This window comes from Perissodus microlepis, chromosome 10 (genome assembly GCF_051167445.1).
Source record: "Perissodus microlepis isolate ML-2025 ecotype Zambia chromosome 10, ASM5116744v1, whole genome shotgun sequence".
In the NCBI taxonomy this organism is placed as follows: Eukaryota; Metazoa; Chordata; class Actinopteri; order Cichliformes; family Cichlidae; genus Perissodus; species Perissodus microlepis.
Genome location: NC_140470.1, coordinates 277,197 through 300,761, shown reverse-complemented (window position 1 = coordinate 300,761; position 23,565 = coordinate 277,197). Strand labels below are relative to the sequence as shown.

General features: G+C 41.9%; 1 protein-coding gene across 1 annotated transcript in view; it reads left to right on the top strand.

The window, feature by feature from the left end:
* The window catches only part of LOC146378535 (CXADR-like membrane protein), an 88,938-nt gene that overhangs the window by 60,276 nt on the left and 5,097 nt on the right, over positions 1-23,565 (top strand). The window contains exons 4-6 of the mRNA XM_084941327.1: positions 15,412-15,579; positions 16,297-16,419; positions 20,269-20,410. Coding sequence (XP_084797453.1) covers positions 15,412-15,579; positions 16,297-16,419; positions 20,269-20,410 — 433 coding nt within the window. The remainder of the gene's footprint in view (positions 1-15,411; positions 15,580-16,296; positions 16,420-20,268; positions 20,411-23,565) is intronic.

Here is a 23,565-nt window from a genome sequence, read left to right as displayed (position 1 = left end):
TGCACAGGGAGGAGCTGATGTTCAGGTCACTGGTCATATCATCCAGACAGGGCGAGTCTGGATGATATGATGGTGTTGAAGGCGGAGCTAGAGGTAATGAACAGCATATGCACATATGTGTTTTTCTGGTCCAGGTGGGAGAGGGCAATGTGAAGTCCACTTGCTATTGCGTCTGTAGATCTGTTAGGCCTGTAGGCAAACTGTAGTGCTCAGAGCACTTCATAGCAATGGAGGTGAGTGCTACTATTCGATAGTCATTTAGGCAGCTCACATTAGTTTTCTTTGGGACAGGGATGATGGTGATCCTCTTAAAACATTTTGGGACAGCAGCCTGGTCCAGGAGCTTTCCGAGTGTTTATTTTCCTGACGTATTTACACACGACTGCCTGAGAAATCTGAACAGGGCAGCAGCTGTCCTCTTCCAGCAAAAGCTCTTGAGATAGATGTTTATCAAAGCATGCATAGAAGGTGTTAAGCTTATTAGGGTAGAGAAGCAGTTACCTTCCTCACTCTGCCGCTGTTTCCCTTGTAGTCTGCGATGGTCTTCAGACCACTCCACATGTTCATCCACATTCCTCCACATGAGCTGCTTAGTGTTGGAGGGAGGTTGGAACAGTCAGAATTTGCATTCAGAAGGCAATATCCTTGGATTCTGCCAAACAAACTCAGATTCTCACAAATGCTTGTACAGGACTGTCACGATGCACTCAGGAGTGAGCGACTCTCTCGTACAAATAAGAGAGAGATATTAGATATTGGATGGGGCCGCTTTATGTAAAATGGTAAATGGCCTGTATTTGAACCATGGTCCTGATGTGCAAGATGGCGCCTGTGTGTTCGGCACGCCGTCTATCGCTCTCCTTTATTTGTTTTGTTTTATTGTTTTTAGTTAACTTTGTGTTACATGTGTGTTGTACTTTTTCCTATGATCGCCAGACATTATTGGAAATAGGTTTATCCATCCGGATGTCTGACCGGCCTGAATATGACAACCAAGGCTTTTTTCCTCCCTATCTGGAACCAATACCACCGTACTGGCGTTCCCTACCACCGTCACCGGATCTGCGGAAGCGACGCAGGAGACGGGGTAACCGTGGAGGTCGTCTTGTGAAGCTGAAATCCTGGATTTCTCATTTTCCCCATGAGCTCCGCTGCATCCGCCGCTTTTGTCCGCGACTATTGGTGCCATTGCGTGCCTTGGATCCGGTGGACTCCTGGCTGGTTCCTGTTGTTGGGTCTTTCGAAAATGGTCCAGCAAAACTCTCTCCTCTACGACATATGCGCTGGCGCGGAGTTGACAAGAAAAATCTTCGACCGGTGGATCTGGTTGCTAATGCCTCGGAAGTTTTGGACCCAGTTCCTCTCAGGCTGGGTCTAATAAATACCAGGTCGGTGGCCAACAAGACCTTCATATTGAAGGATTTTTTTCTTTCTCGTGTTCTGGATTTATTCTTCCTGACTGAAACCTGGATTTCTCCCGGTGAGTTAAGCGCTTTCATTGAACTAGTACCCGCTGACTGTACCTTTTTTAATGTTCCGAGAGCTTCTGGTCGCGGAGGAGGGCTTGCTGTTGTTTTTAAGGCACACTTGGACTTGAAGCAGCTTTTCCCTTCGTCTCGCTACACCAGTTTTGAACTCTGTTTATGTAAACTGGGCCACTCGCCTTCGTTGTTATGTGCGATTGTTTATCGCCCGCCGAAATATAACAAGGTGTTCTTATCAGAGTTCTCAGAGTTTCTTGCTGATTGTGCATCACGGTATGACCAGATCCTCCTGCTTGGTGATTTTAACATTCACGTTTGCTGTCCGGGGAAGCCCCTGGCCAAGGACTTTCTGGACTTAGTGAACTCTTTTAATTTTGTCCAATCTGTTAGTGGTGCCACTCAAGAACGTGGTCACACACTGGACTTAGTTTTATCTCATGGTTTATCTGTTTGCAATGTACGGGTTGAAGATGCAGTATTCTCTGATCATATGCCTATCTTATTTGATATTGCTCCTTCTAACGCTTTTGCAAATCAGGCTGCACCTGTTCGATGTTATCGTGCCTTTGGCTCTGATTCTGCCGAACGGTTTTCTATACTGTTTGACAAATTAATGTCTTATGCCCCTGAGTTGCCCACTGCAGATGACCTACTTTTGTATTTTGACTTTGCTTGTAAATCTGTGCTTGATGTTGTTGCCCCTTTGAGACTAAGAAAATGTAAATCTAAGACTAGTCCTTGGTTAACAGATCGTACCCGAGCTATTAGAAGACAATGTAGGAAATGTGAAAGACAATGGAAAAAAGACAGATTGTATGTCTCCCTGGAAGCCCTAAAGATAAGTTGGAAAACTTATCAGAGGGCAGTTAAGGCTGATAAACACTCCTACTTTTCTCAATTTATTTCGGCCAACTCTCACAACCCTCGTGTTTTATACAATACGATTAATTCTGTACTTAACGTGGAGGGTTACAACCTTTTGCCGTCCTCTGAGGCTATGTGCAATAAGTTTATTACCTTTTTTGTGGACAAGATTGCTAGCCTGAGGCCTCTGATTCCACCTATTGTTGAGCCGGCCATGCATCCTCCTTGCTCAAGCCTATTCCCTGCTTTTGCACCGATTTCTCTGCGCGACTTAGAGGAGTTGGTGCTACATGCTAAGCCCTGTGGCTCCCCGAATGATGTTGTTACTCCCCGCTTTCTCCAAAAAGTATTTCCCATCATTGGACCTTATATCCTGAAAATTATCAATACTAGTCTGTTAACCGGTCAAGTTCCTAGTGGGTTTAAACATGCAGTCATACACCCCTTACTTAAGAAACCTGGCCTTGATAGTTCTACTATGTCAAATTTTAGACCTATCTCCAAGCTTCCCTTTTTAAGCAAGATCTTGGAGAGGATTGTACATACCCAACTGTTGGATTATTTGAACGATTCGCAACTGTCTGAAATCTTCCAATCTGGTTTTAAGCCCTTTCACAGTACGGAGACAGCTCTTGTTAAAGTTATGAATGACATTCTTGTTGCTACTGATCGTGGTAAATATGCTGTGCTTGTGTTATTGGACATGACAGCTGCATTTGACACAGTGGACCACGACCTGCTGATCTCCCGCTTACACCACTGTGTGGGAATTTTTGATTTAGCATTGTCATGGATAAAATCATATCTTTCCGAAAGGAGTTTTTGTGTCAAGCTGGGACTGGCCGCTTCCTCTGTGGCCCCTCTGCTTTGGGGTGTGCCCCAGGGATCTATCCTTGGGCCATTATTTTTCTCGCTGTATTTACTCCCCCTTGGTGCGATTTTTCGTAAACACGGAGTGTCATTTCATTTGTATGCCGATGACTGTCAGCTTTACTTACCTTTTAGTCATTTGGATACCTCCCCATGTCAACCACTGCTTGACTGTCTTAGCGATATTAAATTATGGATGGCAAATAATTTCTTGAATTTTAATGGTCGCAAAACGGAAGTAATTTTATATGGCCCGCATCGTTCTACTGATACCCCAGATGTTGATTTTGGTGATTTGACCTCTCATCTGAAAAGTTCAATCACTAATCTTGGTGTTAAACTTGATTCTGCGCTTACTTTTGAAGGTCATGTAAATGGGGTGGTAAAATCAGCTTTTTATCACCTCAGACGCCTGTCGAAGGTTAAGCCTTTCCTTTCCAAACCCAATTTGGAAACTCTTATTCATGCTTTTATCACCTCACGTCTGGACTATTGTAATTCCCTTTTAATAGGGGTCGGGTCGGGCACCTTGTCACGCCTGCAGTTAGTGCAAAATGCGGCGGCGCGATTTTTAACCGGTAGTAGGAAATTCGATCACATCACTCCGGTTCTGGCTTCCTTGCATTGGCTTCCCATTGAATTTAGGGTTCGTTTTAAAGTCCTTTTATTGGTTTTTAAATCTTTAAATGGTCTGGCTCCTGTCTACTTATCTGATTTGCTGAAGCCACATGTTCCTCCTCGCTCGCTCCGTTCAGCTGAGCAGCTGCTGCTGTCGGTCCCTAAGTCGCGGCTGAAATGCAGAGGAGACCGTGCCTTTTCAATTGCGGCTCCGATGCTCTGGAATAACCTTCCCCTCCAAATTAGACAAGCGTCATCAGTGCAGGTCTTTAAGTCCAGATTGAAAACCTATTTTTATTCCCTGGCTTTTAACTCTGTAGGAAACTGACACCTTCTTATTTATTTTATTGTATGTAATGATTTTATGGTATTTTTAATTTGGTAGTTGTTTTGATCTGTGTTGTTCAGCACTTTGGTCTGCCTGGTGTGTTCTTAAAGTGCTATACAAATAAACGATGATGATGATGATGATGTATAGCGCTTTTCTAGTCCCTAAGGACCCCAAAGCGCTTTACACATCCAGTCACACACACATTCACACACTGGTGATGGCAGCTACATTGTAGCCACAGCCGCCCTGGGGCGCACTGACAGAGGCGAGGCTGCCAGACACTGGCACCACCGGGCCCTCTGACCACCACCAGTAGGCAACGGGTGAAGTGTCTTGCCCAAGGACACAACGACCAAGGCTGTCCGAGCCGGGGCTCGAACCGGCAACCTTCCGATTGCAACCCAAGCAGTCCATTTAGAGCTGGTCTGGAATCAGTCAACTGAGACATTTTGGTAGCATTGAAGAGATTTGTTGCTCTGAGAGGCGTTATCTATTTTGACAATGCTAGAAAATTTAAGAGAGCAGACCAAGACTTAAAAGGGCTATAAAAGACCAATAAAGTCCTGCAGTTATTGAAGTTTTTCTCAAAAAGGGGCATCACCTGGAAGTTCATTGCAGAGCAAACAGCCTGGTGGGGTGAATATTGGGATCATCTTGTCCAGTTGGTGAAAACCTGTCTCAAGAACGTACTAGGAAGAGCTTCACTCAGCTTTGAAGAAATGTGCACTGTACTAACAGAAGTCAAAGCTACCCTGAACTCTAGACCTCTCACTTTTGTGCACAATGAGGAAAATGAGGCAGCCACTTACATTCCCACCAGGGAATTGGGTGGTATAAGACGGACCAACAAGAAAACAAAATGAATAGGAGCCTAAAGTCCAAAAACAAGAGCATAAGCATCCAAAACATAGTTCACTGCTACCCTTGGAGCAGGAACAGGTAATGACCGGGCCCTAGCCACCTTTACCCAGGGAACTAGAACAGGTGTAGAAAAAGGCTGGACCGCAGTCGCCCTTGGGACAGGAACATGCTGAGGTGCCGAATAAGTCTTTACAAAGTCCAACACAGCTGTAGAAAAATGACACACTGACTTATTGCTTGCTGCCTCAGATTCACTACATGGTTTAATAGTAACTAAACTAGAAAGTTCATTAGGCAGCTCTGAAACGCCACTGCTAACCCATCTTGAATTTGCCTCCGATAAAAGAGTTCACAGTCTTAACCAATGCTACTGACACAGAAAGAATTTAGAGTCTTTATGCTGGCAGACTAGGGTTTGAAAGGGTGGCAGTGCTACTCACAGGAGACATAGACTCAGGTGGAATAACTGTTCGAAGTTGACACGTGGACCTCTGAGAAGAGGGAGTCTGTGGGACCGAGGCAACATGTCACTCTAAAGTGCCGTGGTGTATCTTGAAGGCCTGAACATGAAGATGAAACCTGGCGAGGATACGTTAATACCTGAAAGCATGTAACCTTGGAAACATGGCATGAACATAACCTGACAACGAATAACAGGAAACTCACACACTGGATACACAGAGAGGAGACACATGGGGAACACAGCTGATACAAATGACCATGACGCCACAGGGGAAGCAAAACTCAACACATTGGACATAAAACACAAGACTATCAAAATAAAACAGGAAACATAAACATGAAGACCAAAGACACACGGGGAGGTAAACGTAAACAGTTTCTGCCACTAGAGCGGCCGATATAAGACAAAGTCATTTGATTCCACAGGCAGGCAAGAGGTGAGACAAGCACATAAGCTCAAGGAATAAATCATAATGAATGCAAACCACAAAACTCAAATATATCAGAATATGATACCAGACTAAACAGTTTTTAAACAGTAACTAAATCATCATGATACCAAGAGAATATACAGTTAGCTCAGGATGCTGAGTGAAAAGAATCCTGTCAATTGTCATTAGAAGACAGCATTTTCCAGGATCCTTTGCAGTAAAAAAAAAAAATGAAGGAAGCAATTATAATTTGTGCTCTTCTGTTGTTCAGTGTTTCATGTTGTCCACCATTTTAAAGTCTCATATAAAGTCTATCGTCTCTATTACAGATATCCTGTCTGTTTTCTTGGCTAAGGGATAGGGCCAGGGATAGCTCAGTAGGTAGCGTTGTGGCCCCATGATCGGAAGGTTGGTGGTTCGAATCCACTGAACGGCTACCCTGAGGTACCCCTGAGCAAGGTACCGTCCCCACACACTGCTCCCTGGGCGCCCAATGGCTGCCCACTGCTTCACTGAGTGAATGGGTTAAATGCAGAGAGGAATTTCCCCACGGGGATCAATAAAGTATACTTTTCTTTCTAAGTGGATTTGCTACATCAGGGATGTTTCAATCAGCTTTGCAGTCTTTGGGACCAGCGGCAAAAAAGTGGTCTGGTAACTCAAAGTGAGACCCAAGATTTCCCAGAATTCAAAAAGTTAAAGTTAAACAAATTTGACCTTAACCTTAAAGAGCCTGGTTTGACTGAAAAAGCCAGGAGAGAGCATGGTGGAATACCTGAGAGAGGTCTGGCCTTTGCTGAAGAGCTTGTTGTGACACCTGGTCCCTCTACATCACAGCTAAGAGAAAGTAAAAGGTTTTAATTCCCAGCCAGAGTCCTAAAAGAGGGATTTTCTCTATTTCCTAATTATAAAGCATTTTTATTGTTAATAATGGATTAATTCAAAATACAGGTTTGATCAGTATATAAAGGAAAAATATAGTTTAAGTAGTGAAAATTATTGTTTTAATGTCTGAGTTGTGTGTGTGCACATGAGCCAGCCTCAACCGTGTGTGTGTCTGGAGGAATGAACGAAGATAAGAACTGTGTTGCCAACTCATCATAGAAATAATCCTGAAGAACCATAGCATTAGGTTTTTTAAGTGTAAAACACAAAACCATGATTTATATGTGGTTGTACTGATGGTTAACACAGCTGCATATTCACTTAAAACTAATATAATATAACATATTAAATGCAAATATATAAGGATTAGCCACAGAAAAAATGATCTGTGGCTAATTCTAAATACAGGTCCTCTTCTGCTTCTCTTGAATATGGTGTGCCACCGGGCTCTGTTTTGGGGCCTTTATTGTTTTTGCTGTACATACTCCCTCTTCAGCACTTATTGAGCACTTTTAAAGATATTTCTTATCACTGCTATGCAGATGATATTCAGTTGTATATCTTCTTTAAGCCCCAAGATGTTTCCAAACTACTGATTTTACAAAGGTGCTTAGGGGATGGATGGCTGATAACTTTCTTCAGCTAAATGAGGGGAAAACTGAAGTCCTTGTTTGTGGGTTAGGGTTAACCCCCTAACCCTAACCCAAAAAACTGGTACCTATGGTGATGGAAAACTTGGGCCTTCCCGCTACATTTGCCAAACCTTCTATCAGGAACCTTGGTGTAACTTTTGACTCAGCTCTGACTTTGGACACCCATGCTAATTTATTGGTTCGCTCCTGTTTTTATCATTTAAAAAATATTGCTAAGGTGAGTCCTATTGTTTCACGCTCAGAACTAGAAATGGTCATCCATGCATTTGTCTCATCTCGTTTGGATTATTGTAAATCTTTGTTTACTTGTTTATGTAAAGCCTCCGTGGATCGTCTCCAAGTTGTTCAGAACGCTGCCGCAAAGCTTCTGACCAAGTCTTCTAAATACTCCCACGTTACATCTCTGCTGATCCAGTTGCACTGGCTCCCCATAAAATTAAGAATCCACTTCAAGATTTTGACTTTGACATTCAGGGCTCTGCATGGACAAGCACCAACCTATATCAGAGATCTTTTAAATCAGTACATCCCCAGCAGGTCCCTGAGGTCAGGTGATGAGGGCTTGCTGGTCGTCCAACATACGAGGCTGAAAACGAAAGACGATAGAGCGTTTGTAGCTGTTGCCCCCAGACTCTGGAACTCCCTTCCTTTGAGCCCGAGATCTGTGGACTCAGTGGTTTCATTTAAAAAACAGCTAAAAACCAATCTTTTTAAACTTGCTTTTGGTTGATTTCTATTTTTAAAGTGCTGTGAAGCACTTTGGGATTTTTGTCTTGAAAGGTGGTATACAAATACAATTTTACTTTACTTTACTTTAAGGGTTAATTATTCTTAGTTGCTTAATACTGGCATGCTGAATATCAATAAAATAAAAATAAATATGTTTAAGTTAACCAGTATAATGAATCAGAAAATACAATAACAGTGATTCTAATAACAGGCTTCACTGAGAGCCTGCACAGAGTCTGATCTTGGTGTGTGTGTGTGTGCAGGAAGTGAATTATATCCATTTGTAGTTAAATGTTTAAATTTAAATTATTTCTTTATGTTAAGAATAACAAAGAAAATGTAATGAGGTGATTTTAAAGTGTAAAAGTTTAAGCTTTGTTTTAAATCATGTAAGTCAGATAGAGAGACAGATAAGGTATTTAAACGTCAACAGCTAGACTGTCCAAAATGCAAAATGTGACATCCAGTAGGGAAATGGGGGAGAAAGGGTGAGCAGATGTAAAAGAGATTTTGGGTTCTTCCCTTTCGTCTTCTGTGAGATGAGCAGTTCAGACGATTCCAGCAGATAGAGTCCAAACTGTGAACCTGTGAATTGATTTTTGAATTTCTGGATTTTCATCTGCTCATTTTTGCTGTTTGATGGTTCATTCAAAAGTATTTTGATTTGCATCATACTTCCACTAAATGCCCATCTGCTTTCCTGTTGGGTGAACAAAATCAGCATTAGCTCGGAGTAGGTTGTTAGATAAGCATAGTTAAAGTATTTGATAATTGTTTTGTGATGCTTTTATTATTTCATATTGCTTTTGCTTTGCTCCTGTTAAATCGCTTTAACGAAGTCTAAATGGTGGACATATACCTTTACTGTTTCACAAAAGGTTAAAAAGTCTGAGGATTATTCTTTATTGGTGCAAATAGCTCTTACAGGTTATCCTAGCTATATTAATAAATTTATATTTCCTTGGAGCCTCCTGTCCAGGCCACTAAAATCATCCCAGAAATAACAATTGCCATGATCAATAGAGGAGCTACCATTAATATTCCTGCATTTATTCCCGTGTTCAGTGTTGACTGGAAACTCCTCTTTATTCCATAATCTAACCTGTCAAAAATGAGCAGAGAAAAGCCAAAACCAATTTGCAGGTTTACAGTTTGGGCAGCAGTTGATCCCTCTGGCACCTGAAAGGAAAGAACCTCTCTGTTTTTTCAACTTTCATACCTGGGCACCCCCATACTCTGCAACCCGCCAGGGAAAGGGGGCCCAGGCCCATCCGGACCGGGGCCCAGTTCAGCAGCGCCGCCTGGCCCCACAGAGCCCGGGACAGCCCACCCGACCCCACCACAGAGAAAACTGCACCCACCCCGTCATCCACTCATCTTCCAGACTACACAAGACAATAGATGCCCAGGCTGAGATCTTCCTCCACCTCCTATATCTCCTCCTCCTGCAGAGTGAGTTCCTGAAGAGAGGAGACCTCCTGCAAGATGTAACAGCCTCTCCCACCAGTTGAAGAGCCCCCCAGGTGGCTCGATGCACCGGCAGCACCCTGCGCCAGGACTGGGCCCCCATACACCCACCCGCCCACAACCCTGGCAACACACCAACCAGGACCCAAGCCCCCAAGGCCCAGCCAGGGCCCCAGCCCAGAGACGGAGCGCCCCCAGAACCCCACGCCCGTCCCGGACCCACTCAGGGGCAGCGGCTGTATCAAGACTAATGTAATCTAATAGATAATTTCTATATTGGTTAGAATTAAGATTATTTTTATTTTTCCAGTTCATGAGGACTGTTTTCTTGGCTATGCATAGGGCAGTGAAAACCATATGGGCTATATTCTTTTCTGAAGTGACATTATCTAAGCTGCCCAACAAACACACTAAAGGGGAAGTTGGAATGTTACATTTCAGACACTTTGATAAGTCTTCACATATCTCGCGCCAAAACTTCTGAACTGGTGGACAGAACCAAAGAGCGTGGATATAATTGTCCGGTGAATTGGTTTGGCAGTGTGAGCAGTTGTTGATAGACGTAAAGCCCATCTTGAACATCCGATGACCTGTATAGTGCACGCTATGTAGTATTTTGTATTAAATTAATTGAAGACTGCGATTTCTAATTAGAAGAAAGGTTTTTAAGCATATCTGAGACCAGAAGTTTTGGTCTAAGTTAACTGATAAATCCGCTTCCCATTTTGCAATAGGAAGTGATATTGATTCATCTGTTTTAGAAAGCATTCTGTATATTTTGGATAGTAGTTTTGGGGTTTTAAGAGTAAGAAATTGAACCACACTTGGTGGTGTTTGTAGTTCAACTTGACGCGGTTTAAATTTCTTTTTTACTATGGATTTAATTTGTTGATATTCTAAAAATCTTTTCTTGTTGATCCCATAATGTGTAACTAGTCTGTCAAATGGAATAAATTCTGTTCCTTCTAATATATGTTCTAAGTATTTGATTCCTTTACCACTCCAATCTGGAAAGTTGATCATATTATTGTTTTGTAATATGTCAGGGTTGTTCCAGATAGGTGTACGTTTGCATGGGATTAATGAAGACTCCGTCAATTTTAGAAACTCCCACCATGCTGTCAGAGAAGAGCTGATGTTGACGCTTTTGAAGCATTCATGCCGTTGGACGTTTGAGCTGATAAATGGTAGGTCTGAAATCTCTAGATTATTGCAAAGTGCTTGTTCTACATCTAGCCAAGGTTCATCTAAGAAGGTATGTTTTAGCCATCCTGAGATAAACTGAAGCCTGTTGGCTAAGAAGTAGTACTGAAGGTTAGGTAGTTCTAATCCTCCTTTATCCTTGGTCTTTTGTAGTGTTTTTAAGCTGATACGTGGGGGTTTATCTTTCCAAAGGAATTTGGACATATATGAATCTAGAGATCTGAACCAATCTTGTGGTGGTTTAGTTGGGATCATTGAGAATAAATAATTTATTTTTGGTAAGACCATCATTTTTATAGCGGCAACCCTTCCCATGAGTGATATGGGTAGACATTTCCACCTAGCCAGATCACCTTCTACCTTCTTTAAAAGTGGGATATGGTTTAATTTAGTTAGATCTGCAAGCTTGGGAGAAACATTAATACCTAAATATTTTATATTTCCCAATTGCAGTGGAGTAGAAGAAAAATTATGGAAGGAGCAATTAATCGGAAGGACTGTAGATTTTGACCAGTTAATTGAGTAATCTGATATTCTTGCAAAAGAGTTTATCAATTCAATCACCCCAGAGATATTGGTTTGTGAGTTTTGGAGAAAACGTAACACATCATCCGAATAAAGGCTGATTTTATGTTCCACGTTCTTGCATTTTATGCCCTTAATTACTGAATTCTGTCTAATTGCTGCTTCTAGTGGTTCAATAAAAATTGCAAACAGTGAAGGGGAGAGTGGGCATCCCTGCCTGGTGCCCCTCAGGAGACAGAAGCTGGAGGATGTTTGGTCATTTGTTTTGACACAAGCTGTTGGGGAATTGTATAATATTTTTAACCAGTTAATGAAAGAGGATCCAAAACCAAATTTGTGTAAAGTTGCAAATAGAAATTTCCAGTTAACTCTGTCAAACGCTTTCTCTGCATCTAAAGAAAATATTGTAGTTTCGATGTTTTTACTGTATGAGCAGTCTATCAAGTTAAGTAATCTACGTGTATTTGTTGATGAGTGCCTACCTTTTATGAAACCAGTTTAGTCAGGATGAATTAAGAGGGGGGTTATTTTCTCTAGTCTCTTTGAGAAAGCTTTGCAGATTATTTTAAGGTCTACATGTATAAGGGATATTGGACGATAGCTTGAGGGATATACAGGGTCTTTGCCTGGTTTTAGCAGGAGATTAATGTTTGCAGAATTCATATTTGATGGAAGTCTGCCCTTTTCTTTGATTTCCAACAACGTTCTGTAGAGAACTGGTGCTAGAATCGTCCAGAACTCTTTGTAGAATTCTGCAGGAAAGCCGTCTGGACCTGGAGCCTTATTATTGGGCATACTTATCAGGGCTTCCTGGAGTTCACCTGGTGTCAGTGGCGAATCCAGTGCCATTGCTTGAGTGTCTAATAATTTTGGAGGAGTTATGTTGTCCAAAAACTGATCAATTTCGTTTTTAGATGGGTTTATTTGTGGTGAATATAAAGTTTTATAGAAATCCCTGAAAATGTTGTTTATTTGTTTCGGTTCATATATTGTGTTCCCAGATGAATCTTGAACAGCACATATAGTTGTTTTTTATTTATTTATTTTTAGCTGGTTTGCTAGAAATTGACCGGATTTATTACCATGTTCATAATTTTGTAAGCGTAGTCTTTGTACTAAGAATTTTTTTTTTTTTTTTATTAATTATCTCATTTAACTCTAGTTTTGTTTTGCGTATTTTGTTCAATGTTTCGTGATCTTGGTGGGACGCGTAGGCTTCTTCTAGTGATTTAATGTTTTTTTTTTCCTGAATATTTTTGTTTTCTTCTTTCTTTTAGAAATTATTTTACCTCTCATCACAGCTTTCCCTGCTTCCCATAGAACAGATGCTGATGTTCCGGGAGTGTCATTATAGTCTAAATATGAAGTCCACTCTTTTTTAAAATATTTAGTAAAGTCTTCATCTTTAAGCAGTGATGCAGTGATGTATTAAATCTCCAGTTTTTACTTTGCGTAATGTTCTTCTTATGTATCAGTGTTAAAGATACAGGAGCATGATCGCTGACAGCTATAGGGTGAATCTCAGTGTCTAAAATGTTACTCAGCAGTGAGCTGCTGACCAGAAAATAATCCAGACGAGAGTAGGAGTGATGGACATGTGAGAAGAAAGTATATTCCTTACTGTTGGGGTGAAGGGAGCGCCATGCATCGCAAAGACCAAAGTCGCTCATATACTGTTTGATTATCTTTGTGGACTGCCAATTACGCTGAGTTCCTGCTGTGTTGAGCCTATCCATTTCTTCATTTAGTCCAAGGTTGAGGTCGCCTCCAAGAACAAGTGTTCAGAGAGTGCACTGAAAAAAACGTGAAAGAATGAGGGATCATCAACATTTGGACCATATACACTTACAATACATAGCTTTTTATCAAGTATAGATAGCTTAATGATTAAGCTCTCTGGATCTATAACTGTATCGAGTACTGTGAAAATAATATTTTTATGTATTAAAATGCTACTCCCCTTTGTCTAGAATTATAACATGCTGAGAACACATTAGGAAACTCAGGTGTTTTAAGTTCTTTTAAACCTCTAAGAGGTCAAGTGGGCACAGTTTCTGTAGCAGCTGGGACTTGCAGAGAGACGTACAGCCAGGCAGGGAGGAGAACATCTCTGCAAAATGCTGTTGCAATGCAGCATTTTGCAGCGACTCAGTAATTTTCAGTAATACAAAATGCAGGTAGGTCCACGCTGCTTCACAGTGCACCATGTGACCATCAATTCGTATAATTTAGTCAAAAGCTGAGCATAGTGTGTCGTCACGAGACTGTTCTAGTGGAAAATCTTCCATGGAGTGAATTACTGGAGTCGGCGGGGCCTCACGAGAAGTCCCTGCCATCTCCTCCTCCCCAGAGTCGGACAACCCTGCATCACCACTGAGTGCAGCGCAGACACTACATGCTGCTAAAGGTTGTAAACGCATGCCCGCACACTGCTCCAACAGGTTATTAAAACCCGGCCAATTCGTTCCCAGAATTAAGGGATGCGTCAGGCACGAGCTGACTGCAGCCTTTACTCTATGCTTTTTGCCCTTGTATCTTGTATTGAATTTGAAGCTGCACTATGGCATGTTCGTGAATATCCCCATGCACACATCTAACCTCCACCCACTCTGCCTCCAACAATGCCCTGGGTCGAATCAGGGCTTGGTGAACCACAGTCTGCAAGCAGAGTCTGTCCACCAAGGCCTCACGTATACCCCCTTGGCACCTTACTGGCACATTGTACGTCCCTCTCGGACTGAGGGAAGTTGTTGGAGGGTTAGCGACATGGAACACCTGTCCCCCCTCCATCTGACATGCCCTAGCCAACCGCACCTCCAACATGACTGCCCCGGCACTTGTGTGGCTCCCGGCAGGTTAGGTGCAGTGCCTGTTGGAGCCGGAACCTGTGGAGAGAGCAGGGGGAAGCAAGTGAGTGTTTAGATGCAGCTGCTCTTCAGAGGCTGCAAGCTGCGGTGGTGAAGCATCCCGAAGCCTCCTTCTTGGAGCTGGAACAGGCCAGCTACTAGGTGGCATAGGGGGCTGCCCTGCCGCCTCCCCCAGTTGTGCAGAGATAAATCGAGGAATCCTTCAGTCAGGGTCACAGTTGCGCTCAAGCTGCCTGGGCGATGGCAGCAGATCCATCCTGTGGTCTCCATGGGCAGCCCGCAATGAACAGTTCCAGGATCTCCTGCTCCATGATGCGAGCCTCCCCTTGAGTGGGCCTGGGTTACAGCCACAGCCTCGCTGAGTTGACTAGCGTAGGGGAAAAGCTAGTCCTTCGGCCCCATCCGACCCTCCCAGAACCGCCAGCGATAGTCCTGTGGTCCAAGGCCCTGTTGGACATCTGCGAAGCTGCTGCTCACACGCGGGCAGGCTGAGAGCCACTGCATGGGCTTTGCCAGACAGCAGCGGGAGCAGAATCAGCACTTACTCCTCCTCCAACCAATGGTACACCACCGCCATGGCCCAAAAGACCTCCAGGAAGGCGTGGGGGGTCGTCTCCCTCCCCCATACAGTAGAGGGACACTGGCGGGGGCCAGCCCAAGCTACCAGACTTCCCAAAAGCCCCATCCAGTGCTCAGATTGGTCCTGCAGTTGTTCCAGCTGGTGGCTAAACACCACCTCCTGCTCCTACTGCATACCCGCCAGCTCAGCCACCATCCAGGCCAGCGCCTCCACTGGCTGGGCCGGTCTTGGTTCTGCCAGTGGAGGCGCTGGGTTTTGGCACCACTGTGGAAATGATGTACCCGCCAACAGCGTTTGCAGTTGCACACGTTTTTATTTGCACTGTTTTTAACTGGACAACTTTTCATCTGCCCTGCTTGTAGCCCTAGGTCCCACCTCAGGTCCCAGCACATCTTTTATCGAGGAGGCATGACTAGATGATGGAGCTCAGGTTTGAGTCAGCCTCACACCTGAGGCTGACTCCGCACCCTGAACCCTCTGCTCCACCCCTCCCCTGCAGCTGAGCCACAAACCACACCCTGCCACATGACTCAACAGCATTTTGAGAATGTCTGCGTGTCTGTCTGACTGTCTGTCCACAGTGAAGCCATCTAAGCCACAGTGCTGGATGGAGGGCAAATTCTTGGAAGGCAGTGATGTTAAGATGAGCTGCAAGTCCGCTGATGGCTCTGATCCTATCCATTACAAATGGGAAAAAGTACTGGACGAAGGCAAATATGTAGACAAGCTGCCTCCGCTGACACTTATAGGTAAGTCTGTCAGATGTACCTAGGGCTTTTTAAAACAAAAATTTAAACCTTGAAACAAAGCAAAAAAGAACAAAACACACACACATCATTGTGATGTGGTAGGGCATCATAATGAAAACATAAAAAGCTCTCTCCATGCCCAAAATTATATATACCTCGATCTGGTCAACTTTGACCTTTGTTTATCCAACCTCGGTACTCACGTCCCCCAAGGTCAAGTGTATTGTTCTGGAAATTGAAGATGATCTATAAAAAAAATTGCAGGTAATATAAACTGTTTAATGATTTTCACATTTGGTGTTACTGACCTTCAACCAATTTTCAAAAAATCCACCATGATGCAAAATCTGAAAAATGCTAAACTGTGGACACTAGATGCTGTGCATGCTAACATAAAGACAAACAAACAGAACCGATTACATACTCGTTTTACTGCATAGTCATGTTTCAGCTCTTAAAGAAATGAAGACTTCTGACTAATCTAAGTTATTCTGTTCTCCTTTTATCTTTTCCAAGTACATTTAGCTTGCATAAAGAATCTGTCAAAAGTATTTACTTTTTAAAAACAGCAAAGATTTGTACAATGGCTATGGCTATTTCTTTATGTTAACTCATCTTTAGGTATATTTATTTCAATAGAAATCAACTCTTTTTCAAACAACACCATATAACAGTAGTGCACTCTTATATGCTGTCTTGTCATTCTTGGTACATCAGATTTCAAAACCCCAGAGATTGTGGCACTGAGGAATTTGACCAAGGACAATGCCGGACTCTACAAATGCACAGCCAGCAATGATGTGGGAGAAGAGAGCTGTACAGTGGAAGTCAAGATACACTGTGAGTGAAGAACTTTTTTTGAACACTGAATAAGTTAAAAACTGTTGCTTTTGATTTGCAGAATAAAATGCTTTTCCACTCTTCGTGTCATTGTAGAGCTCATCTGCAAATTATTTTCATACACATTGCCTGAAGTGCTATAGTGAAACTGTAGGTGAACGTGACATTCTTTTAAATTGCAGATCACAACATCTCTCAAAATTTGTGGTCTGTCTGTGCTTCTCAACCTTAAGTTCACTGCTTCTTAAGTGGAATCTCAGTTATTTTCCTAAAATCATTGATCATTTTTCTTTTAGCATTGTAAACTCACACTTGAAGGGGCTTTCTACACTCATTATTGATCAGATCCATCAATTAACACTAGACTCCATATATGATAGTGTGTTTTTGTTGATTCTCAGTGGAAAGGTGGTGCATTGGTTCACCTTATCACCTTGCATTAGTGGTTTAAATTTAGATTGGCTGGGGCTTTGGTGTGACAAAGCCTCCCTCAAACTTTAATGTAATGCAAATGGACTTATTCTTATACAGTGCTTTTCTATGCTCTTTCTATGTAAATGCTTTCTATCTAAATCCTACTTCGGAGAGCAACATGGGGTCAGTATCTTGCCCAAGGACATTTGGCATGCAGACTGGAGCAGACAGGGATCAAAACACAATTGAAGACAATGAGGGAATAACTATGGGCAGAAACAGGAAAGGGGGGGGGGGGGGGTCAAAAATCCTCGACTTGAGGCCTCAAAAGATTTTAAGTCTTTTCAAGTAAGTATTCATAGCCTTTTTATAGGTACAAAGGCTGTGAATACTTATGTACATGTTATATTTTCCCCTTTTCATCATGAGATATTATGTGTAGATAGTTGAGGTAAAAAATGAATTTCATCCATTGTGAATATGAATATTGTGAGAAAACCTGGAACAACTGAAGCGCTTGTCAGTACTTTCCTGGATCTGCTGTACCAATCCATTCTTTTCCTCATACCACTAGCAATGCAGCTCTTTTGATTTGAACATAATAAAAACCCTCAGTGGCCACATTGTCATGGGAAATGTTCTGGCACAGGACATAAACTACTCTCCCAGTACTCCCTCTGACTTTGAGTCAGCACTGTCATCTGTGGGACATATTTGTCCTACGTATATTACATGCTTGACAGTGGCTTGTGCAGTAGCCTGGAGTTGGTCTCCAGCAGTGTTGTTCAAGTTACTTGAATAAAGTAATTAGTTACTTAGTCACTTTTTAAAGAGTCAAACTCAAAGTAATGTCAGTATTTCCCAGCATTAAATGCTGCATGGTGCTGCTCTATCCCACGCTCCATGTTTTCTATTCTTGATCTACACATGTGTCTGTTGGTGCCATAGACGTTGGAAAGTAACAGTAATCTAATTACCTTTTTGCAATAGCAATCCCTTACATTAAAAAGTAATTGGATTATGTGTTACTGCCCATCTCTGGTCTCCAGTATTGTCTTCCAGTGCACTGAGTTCCTAAGGAACATTACTAGTGTACTTTAAGCCTTGTATAGTGCCAAGTATTCCTATACCTGTGAGATCTGATTTAAATGACCTCCTCAACATGTCTTGAAGTTCTCCAGAGGCCTGGTAATGAACTAATCATTTGATTCAGGAGTGTTGATCCAGGGTGAGAGCTAAAACCTGCAGGACACTGGCCCTCGAGGCCTGGATTTGGACACCCCGATCTAAAGGATAAAGATCACTCTTTCAAGGATGTCAGTGTTCACATTTTAGACAGAGAAGACAGATAGTTTGAGAGAGAAGTGAAAGAGGCCTTCTATGTCCACTGTGAAGAGCCATCTTTCAACAGAGGAGGTGGCTTATCACACCAACTGCTTGCCACCTACAATGCAGTTTTGAGATCCCTTCCCAAGGTGCCTCAAGCCCTACTCACATCTTGCGTCAGTTGATCTCAATGGGTCACATGATAGGGTGAGGGAAGGTTTGTTCTGCTGATGAACTCTGCTGTTAATGACTTACAGCTTTTTTAACATCTTGGCTCATGTGACAAGGCACATCATCAATAGTGGTTCAACGACCTTCTTAATGGACAACCCCCACTAGGGTTTAAATATCTGAGACTTTCCACCATTTGGTTTTAGAACTGAAGAAGCTTTCAGATGAGAGGTGAAGTGTCTTCAAGAAACTTTAATAAGTCCAGGTTCGTTCTTTTCCAAGCTCATCAGACAATATAGGAGAAATCTGCTCTCTCTTTCTAGTCGCTGTCAGTACTCCTGCTGCAGCATTTTAGATCAAGTGGCGGCTTTTCAGTCAGTTTTTAGAACAACCTGATAATAATGAACTAAAGTAATCCAGTCTAGAAGATCTAACTGGATGAACAGGATTTTTAGCATCATTTTAAGACTGAATTTTTCTAATTTTAGATATTGTGCAAATGGAAGAGAGCATATCTGTTTAATATTTTTTTGAGGCTTTGTGTTTTTATGCTTGAATCATTCAAGTATAAAAAAAAAAAATGCACCCTACTCAAGGGATGAACCTGTCATGGCTACTGGACGGACTCACGCGCAGACAGTTCTTTCTTTGAGAACAAAAGGAGATTATTTACAACAAGGATCACCTCAGTGCTATATATATGTACAGTGAGTTGGGAGGGGGGGTCCAGGGCTCCAGGGAGAGAAGGGGGAGGAATCCACACACGTTTCCTCTTCCACAGCTCCTCCGCACACACGCACTCCTCTTCAGCTGCACTCGCTCCAAAACTCCACACACGCTGCCACACCCGGGCAGGTCCCGTGATTTGGTCCAGAAGAGGGATATCTACACACAGAATTTCAACGTTAGTTCCACAGCAAAATACACACAGGGGATTCTTTTGATAATGCCGAGAGCACGAACTCAGGAGGTTCAACGTTCCAGCGGTGAGCTGCTCTGTGCCACTGCCTTAAATAGCAGCTGGGGAAATCAGCCAGATCAGCAGCAGGTGGAGACAATCACACAGGTGCGTGGGCCAAGAGCGAGAGCCCGTAACGAGCTCCACCCAGGCAGAGAGGAGGAGGAGAGACAAAGAAAACAAAAACAAAAAAGAACAACAACAACAAAACCTGTAGCCAGCGTGAGCCAGCCAGAGAGACACGGGGACCGTGACAGAACCAGTGCCAGCCAAACAATTTATCAAAGAACCCATTTTAAATGGAATCTTTAGACACCTTGTTACTAGCAGCCTGGTGCAAAACACACCTTGAATCAACAACAAGGTGATTTAAAAAGACAGCCAAAAATCTGTTACAGCTCAATATCTTGTGCCGTGTGTCTTTAAAATAATTTGAGGGAAACTGGACAAGTGGAAGACAAAAGAGGTGGCAGGCCTTTAACAAACTACAAACTTTCCAATTGGTAGACAATGCACTCTTCCTCCTGAGCCACAACCACCCCTTAGAATAAGTATTTGCATTTATATTTGCACATACTTCAGTAAATCACTGAACATATTTCCAACTTTTCAAGAACAATAAAAAGTGATGACTCAAGACTTTCGCACAATACTATAGTCGACAACTTGGAACTTCTGGAATAGCATTATTTAAAACAATTTTAAAATGTATTGATTTTCAAGGTTCAATTATTTTATAGTATAGCTATAATATATAATAGCTGAAGGTATAAATTAGGTTTTTTTTTAATCTGGCTTTAGCTTTTATAATACTGGGGTGTGTTATATAGGTTTCTGAAAATGATAAAGACGGGGAGACAAGTATTTTATTGAAACTTGCATGCAACTGAAAAATAGCAATGGTGAATTTGATGCATTGGTGGTTGTAGCAATAACATAATAGTGTGTCTTACATCAATGTTTTTTGTTATTTTTGGTAGATGTGAAGGGAATTGGTGTGGTAGCAGGTGTAGTGGTTGGTGTGTCCTTCGCCATTCTGCTTATCTTACTCATCATCTGGCTGGTATTCTGCAAAAAGGACATGGAAAAAAATGAAGAAGAGGAGACGCCCAATGAAATCAGGTAGACAATGCCTAGAATATGTCTTTGCACATGATAACTACCCATGACAAAAAACTTTACTTTTACAGTTTTATTCAATATATTAATATAATTGCTGCGTGTTATACAATCATTCATTTCATCGTTTCAGCCATCTCATTACCAGAATCACTGAAATATATGTATAACCTGTATACCTGTAGGACTGCCTTTCTGATCCATCAATGTTTCTGCATGAAATGAAAACTTCAAATAGATGAATCCCAAAATGATAGTTTCAATTTATGGCTGTATTGGTTATAACAGCAGTTACTTTTTCTCACTCTTTACACAAACTGATTGTATTAGTTTGAATTGCAATAATTCAGACTGTTGTGGAATTTTTCTATTAATTAACCAGTTACAGAACAAGAAAGTTGAAAGTATTCACTACTGATCAGAAGACTTAGAACACTCTAATTCTTCCAGTTATTTATTGCAATTCAAGTCGTTCAAATCCAATGAATAGCTTGAAATGGTACAAAGGTAAGTGTTGTCTGTGAAGGTTCTCACAGGTAAGTGTTGAACTGCCAGAGGTTAAAAAAAGGTAAGGTTACCCAACACTAAAAAATAATGTACATTTCAGAAAAATTGCCTTTTTCACGGAACACAACATGGTTTTAACAATTTAAATCTGTTCTGCAACAATGGAGGTTGATCCAGCCTTGAAAGCTGGTGCTACTAATTCCTACAGGTGTTCCAACTTCTCTGGATTACTTCCAGCTCCCTCTGTCTGCATAAAAGCAGTGTTGGAGCACACTGATGTACCCTCGTGAGCATCACTTGAACAGTACTGTACTGCAGAAAATTTGTACAGAGTGTTTTGTACAGAAATGGTGAGAAAAATGCAATTAACAATGGAAGAGAGACAGACCATCATAACACTTATAAATGTAGGTCTGTCCTACAGAGAAACTGCAAAGAAAGTCAAGGTGTCAGTGAGTACAGTTTCCTTCACCATCAAAGACACTCAGAAACACCCCAGTTTCCACAAAACGCAAGATACCACGATAAAACCATTCAGGAGCTGAAATAATCGACTTGTACCTTTGGCTTAATCGTTGCCCAGCATATCTGAAATGTCACCGCCAAAGAAAGCCTCGAACCTAGGCAAGAATAAGACCATCGACAAATGGTCGAGCATCAAGCTTGATGCTAATGATAGTTGCACCAGCAGGGCTTTGGCTGAGCCTAAAGTTGTCACTCCGGATGACAAGAGTGAAATGTATAAGATATGCCAGGAAATATGTAAGACAATATCTGAATCAATCCTGGAAAAACTTGATGAGCAGTTTGATGCTTTTGAGGCCAAGTTCCAGTTGGTGCTATCCGTACAGACTGACTTACAGAACCGAATGGAAGGTCAGGAAATTAGCGGTCAACGCCCCGGGAATAGCGAATGGGAACGCTTGAAGCCAAATGCGAGGACCTGGCAAAACTTGTAAAGATTCAACCCAAACTATTGGACTTGGAGGCCTGTACTCGGAGACTTAATGTAAAAATTGTTGGCATAAAACAGCGCTCAGAAGATAGGGAGGCCGAAGGAGTTTATTTCCAACCTCATCCCCGAATTATTGGGTAAGCAACACTTCCCACATCCACTTAAGGTCGACCACGCTCATCGATCCCTATGGCCTAGGCTGGCAGCGGGAGAGAAACCGCATACCATCATCGCCCGAATACATCACTTTCAGACGAAAGAGCTTATTCTATGCCTCACCAGGATGCAACCAATGGAGTACAAGGGGAATAAAGTTCTGATCTTCCCAGACTACACCAGCGAAGTAATGAGCTAGCACCGTTCCTTCCGGAATGTGATGCAAGCCCTGAGAGAAGATGGAATTAAGTTCCAGCTATGGTACCCAACGAAGCTATGTGTGCACTAGAAAGATGAGGATGTTCCGGAGGTTTTCAATGATCCAGAACAAGCAGAGGTGGCTCGCCAGCGTTAGAAATATAGTGCTACAGAGAAGGAGTAACTTACGTATCAGCTGTGATTGCATGTCTTCTTTTTTCTTTTTTTTCTCTCTTTTTGTCTAATAAGGTGAGCAAGCTTTTAGTTTGTGTTGTGCCTCACGCTGTGGACTATCAAACAGACTGCACTGTGTTGCTCCTAATTTCTGACTTTTTAAAAAATGTTTTGTTTTCTTTATCTGTATGCTAACTGTCAATCCACAGTTTGCATACAAACTGGCGCCGATCAGCTTTTCCAGAAAGCACATAGTTCAGTAAGATCATCTGGTAATGTGTCATAGTTATATATATAATTATATTAGTTAAGTAAGTGCAATAGAATACAAATAGAATACACGCATCTGAGCCAAAAAACAAAACAATACCCCAGCGCCTATCACCCGCCCACCCCGCTGCTCCCGAAAATGACATGCATCTATCCCCTAGTAAACCAAACCGAGGCTGCTGGGCAAATTGTGAACCTCACTTAAAGGAATCACAATGCCCGGATGATACGGATGATAAAGGATTCAGAAAGTTTATTCATGCAGGCCCATATGACAGAGAATGTGCATCTTTTTTGTTTTCATATTTTAATTTATATTTAATTGTGTTGTGGTTTGCAGTGTTTTGTGTTGTTTCACTTTAAATTTGTTTAAAAAGGTAAAAGCTGAAAATTTAAATAGATAAAAGTTGAAATGTGAATAGTTGGTTTTTGTATTATATGATTTATTTATTACATTTTATGTAGGGTGAATAAATATATGAGTATATTTACAAGCCAGGAATACCAACGACCAGATTTGGTGTGTGGTAGTAACAGGTAAATGAACATTTTTTCTTAAATTATTTGAATATATCTGAGTGCTTGTGTACAAATACACAAACAATACACATATGCTTTCAATTGTGTAATTTAAGTGATCTAGGTAGCTCTGTTTTGGAAGTTCAGTTAATGCTAGAAATGTGTTTTGGAGTTTGTACGTGCTTTGTCTCTGGGGGCCACCGTATATATTTATATATAAACATATATAAATAAAACCACTTTTTTTTTTTACATTAGTAATTCCTGTTGTGCATAATTTTATATTGTTGTTAATAATAAATTAATTAAAGCAACAAAACAACCTGAAGAGCCGGTTGGGAGCCGGTTGGGAGCCGAAAGAGCCGGTTCTCTAAAAAGA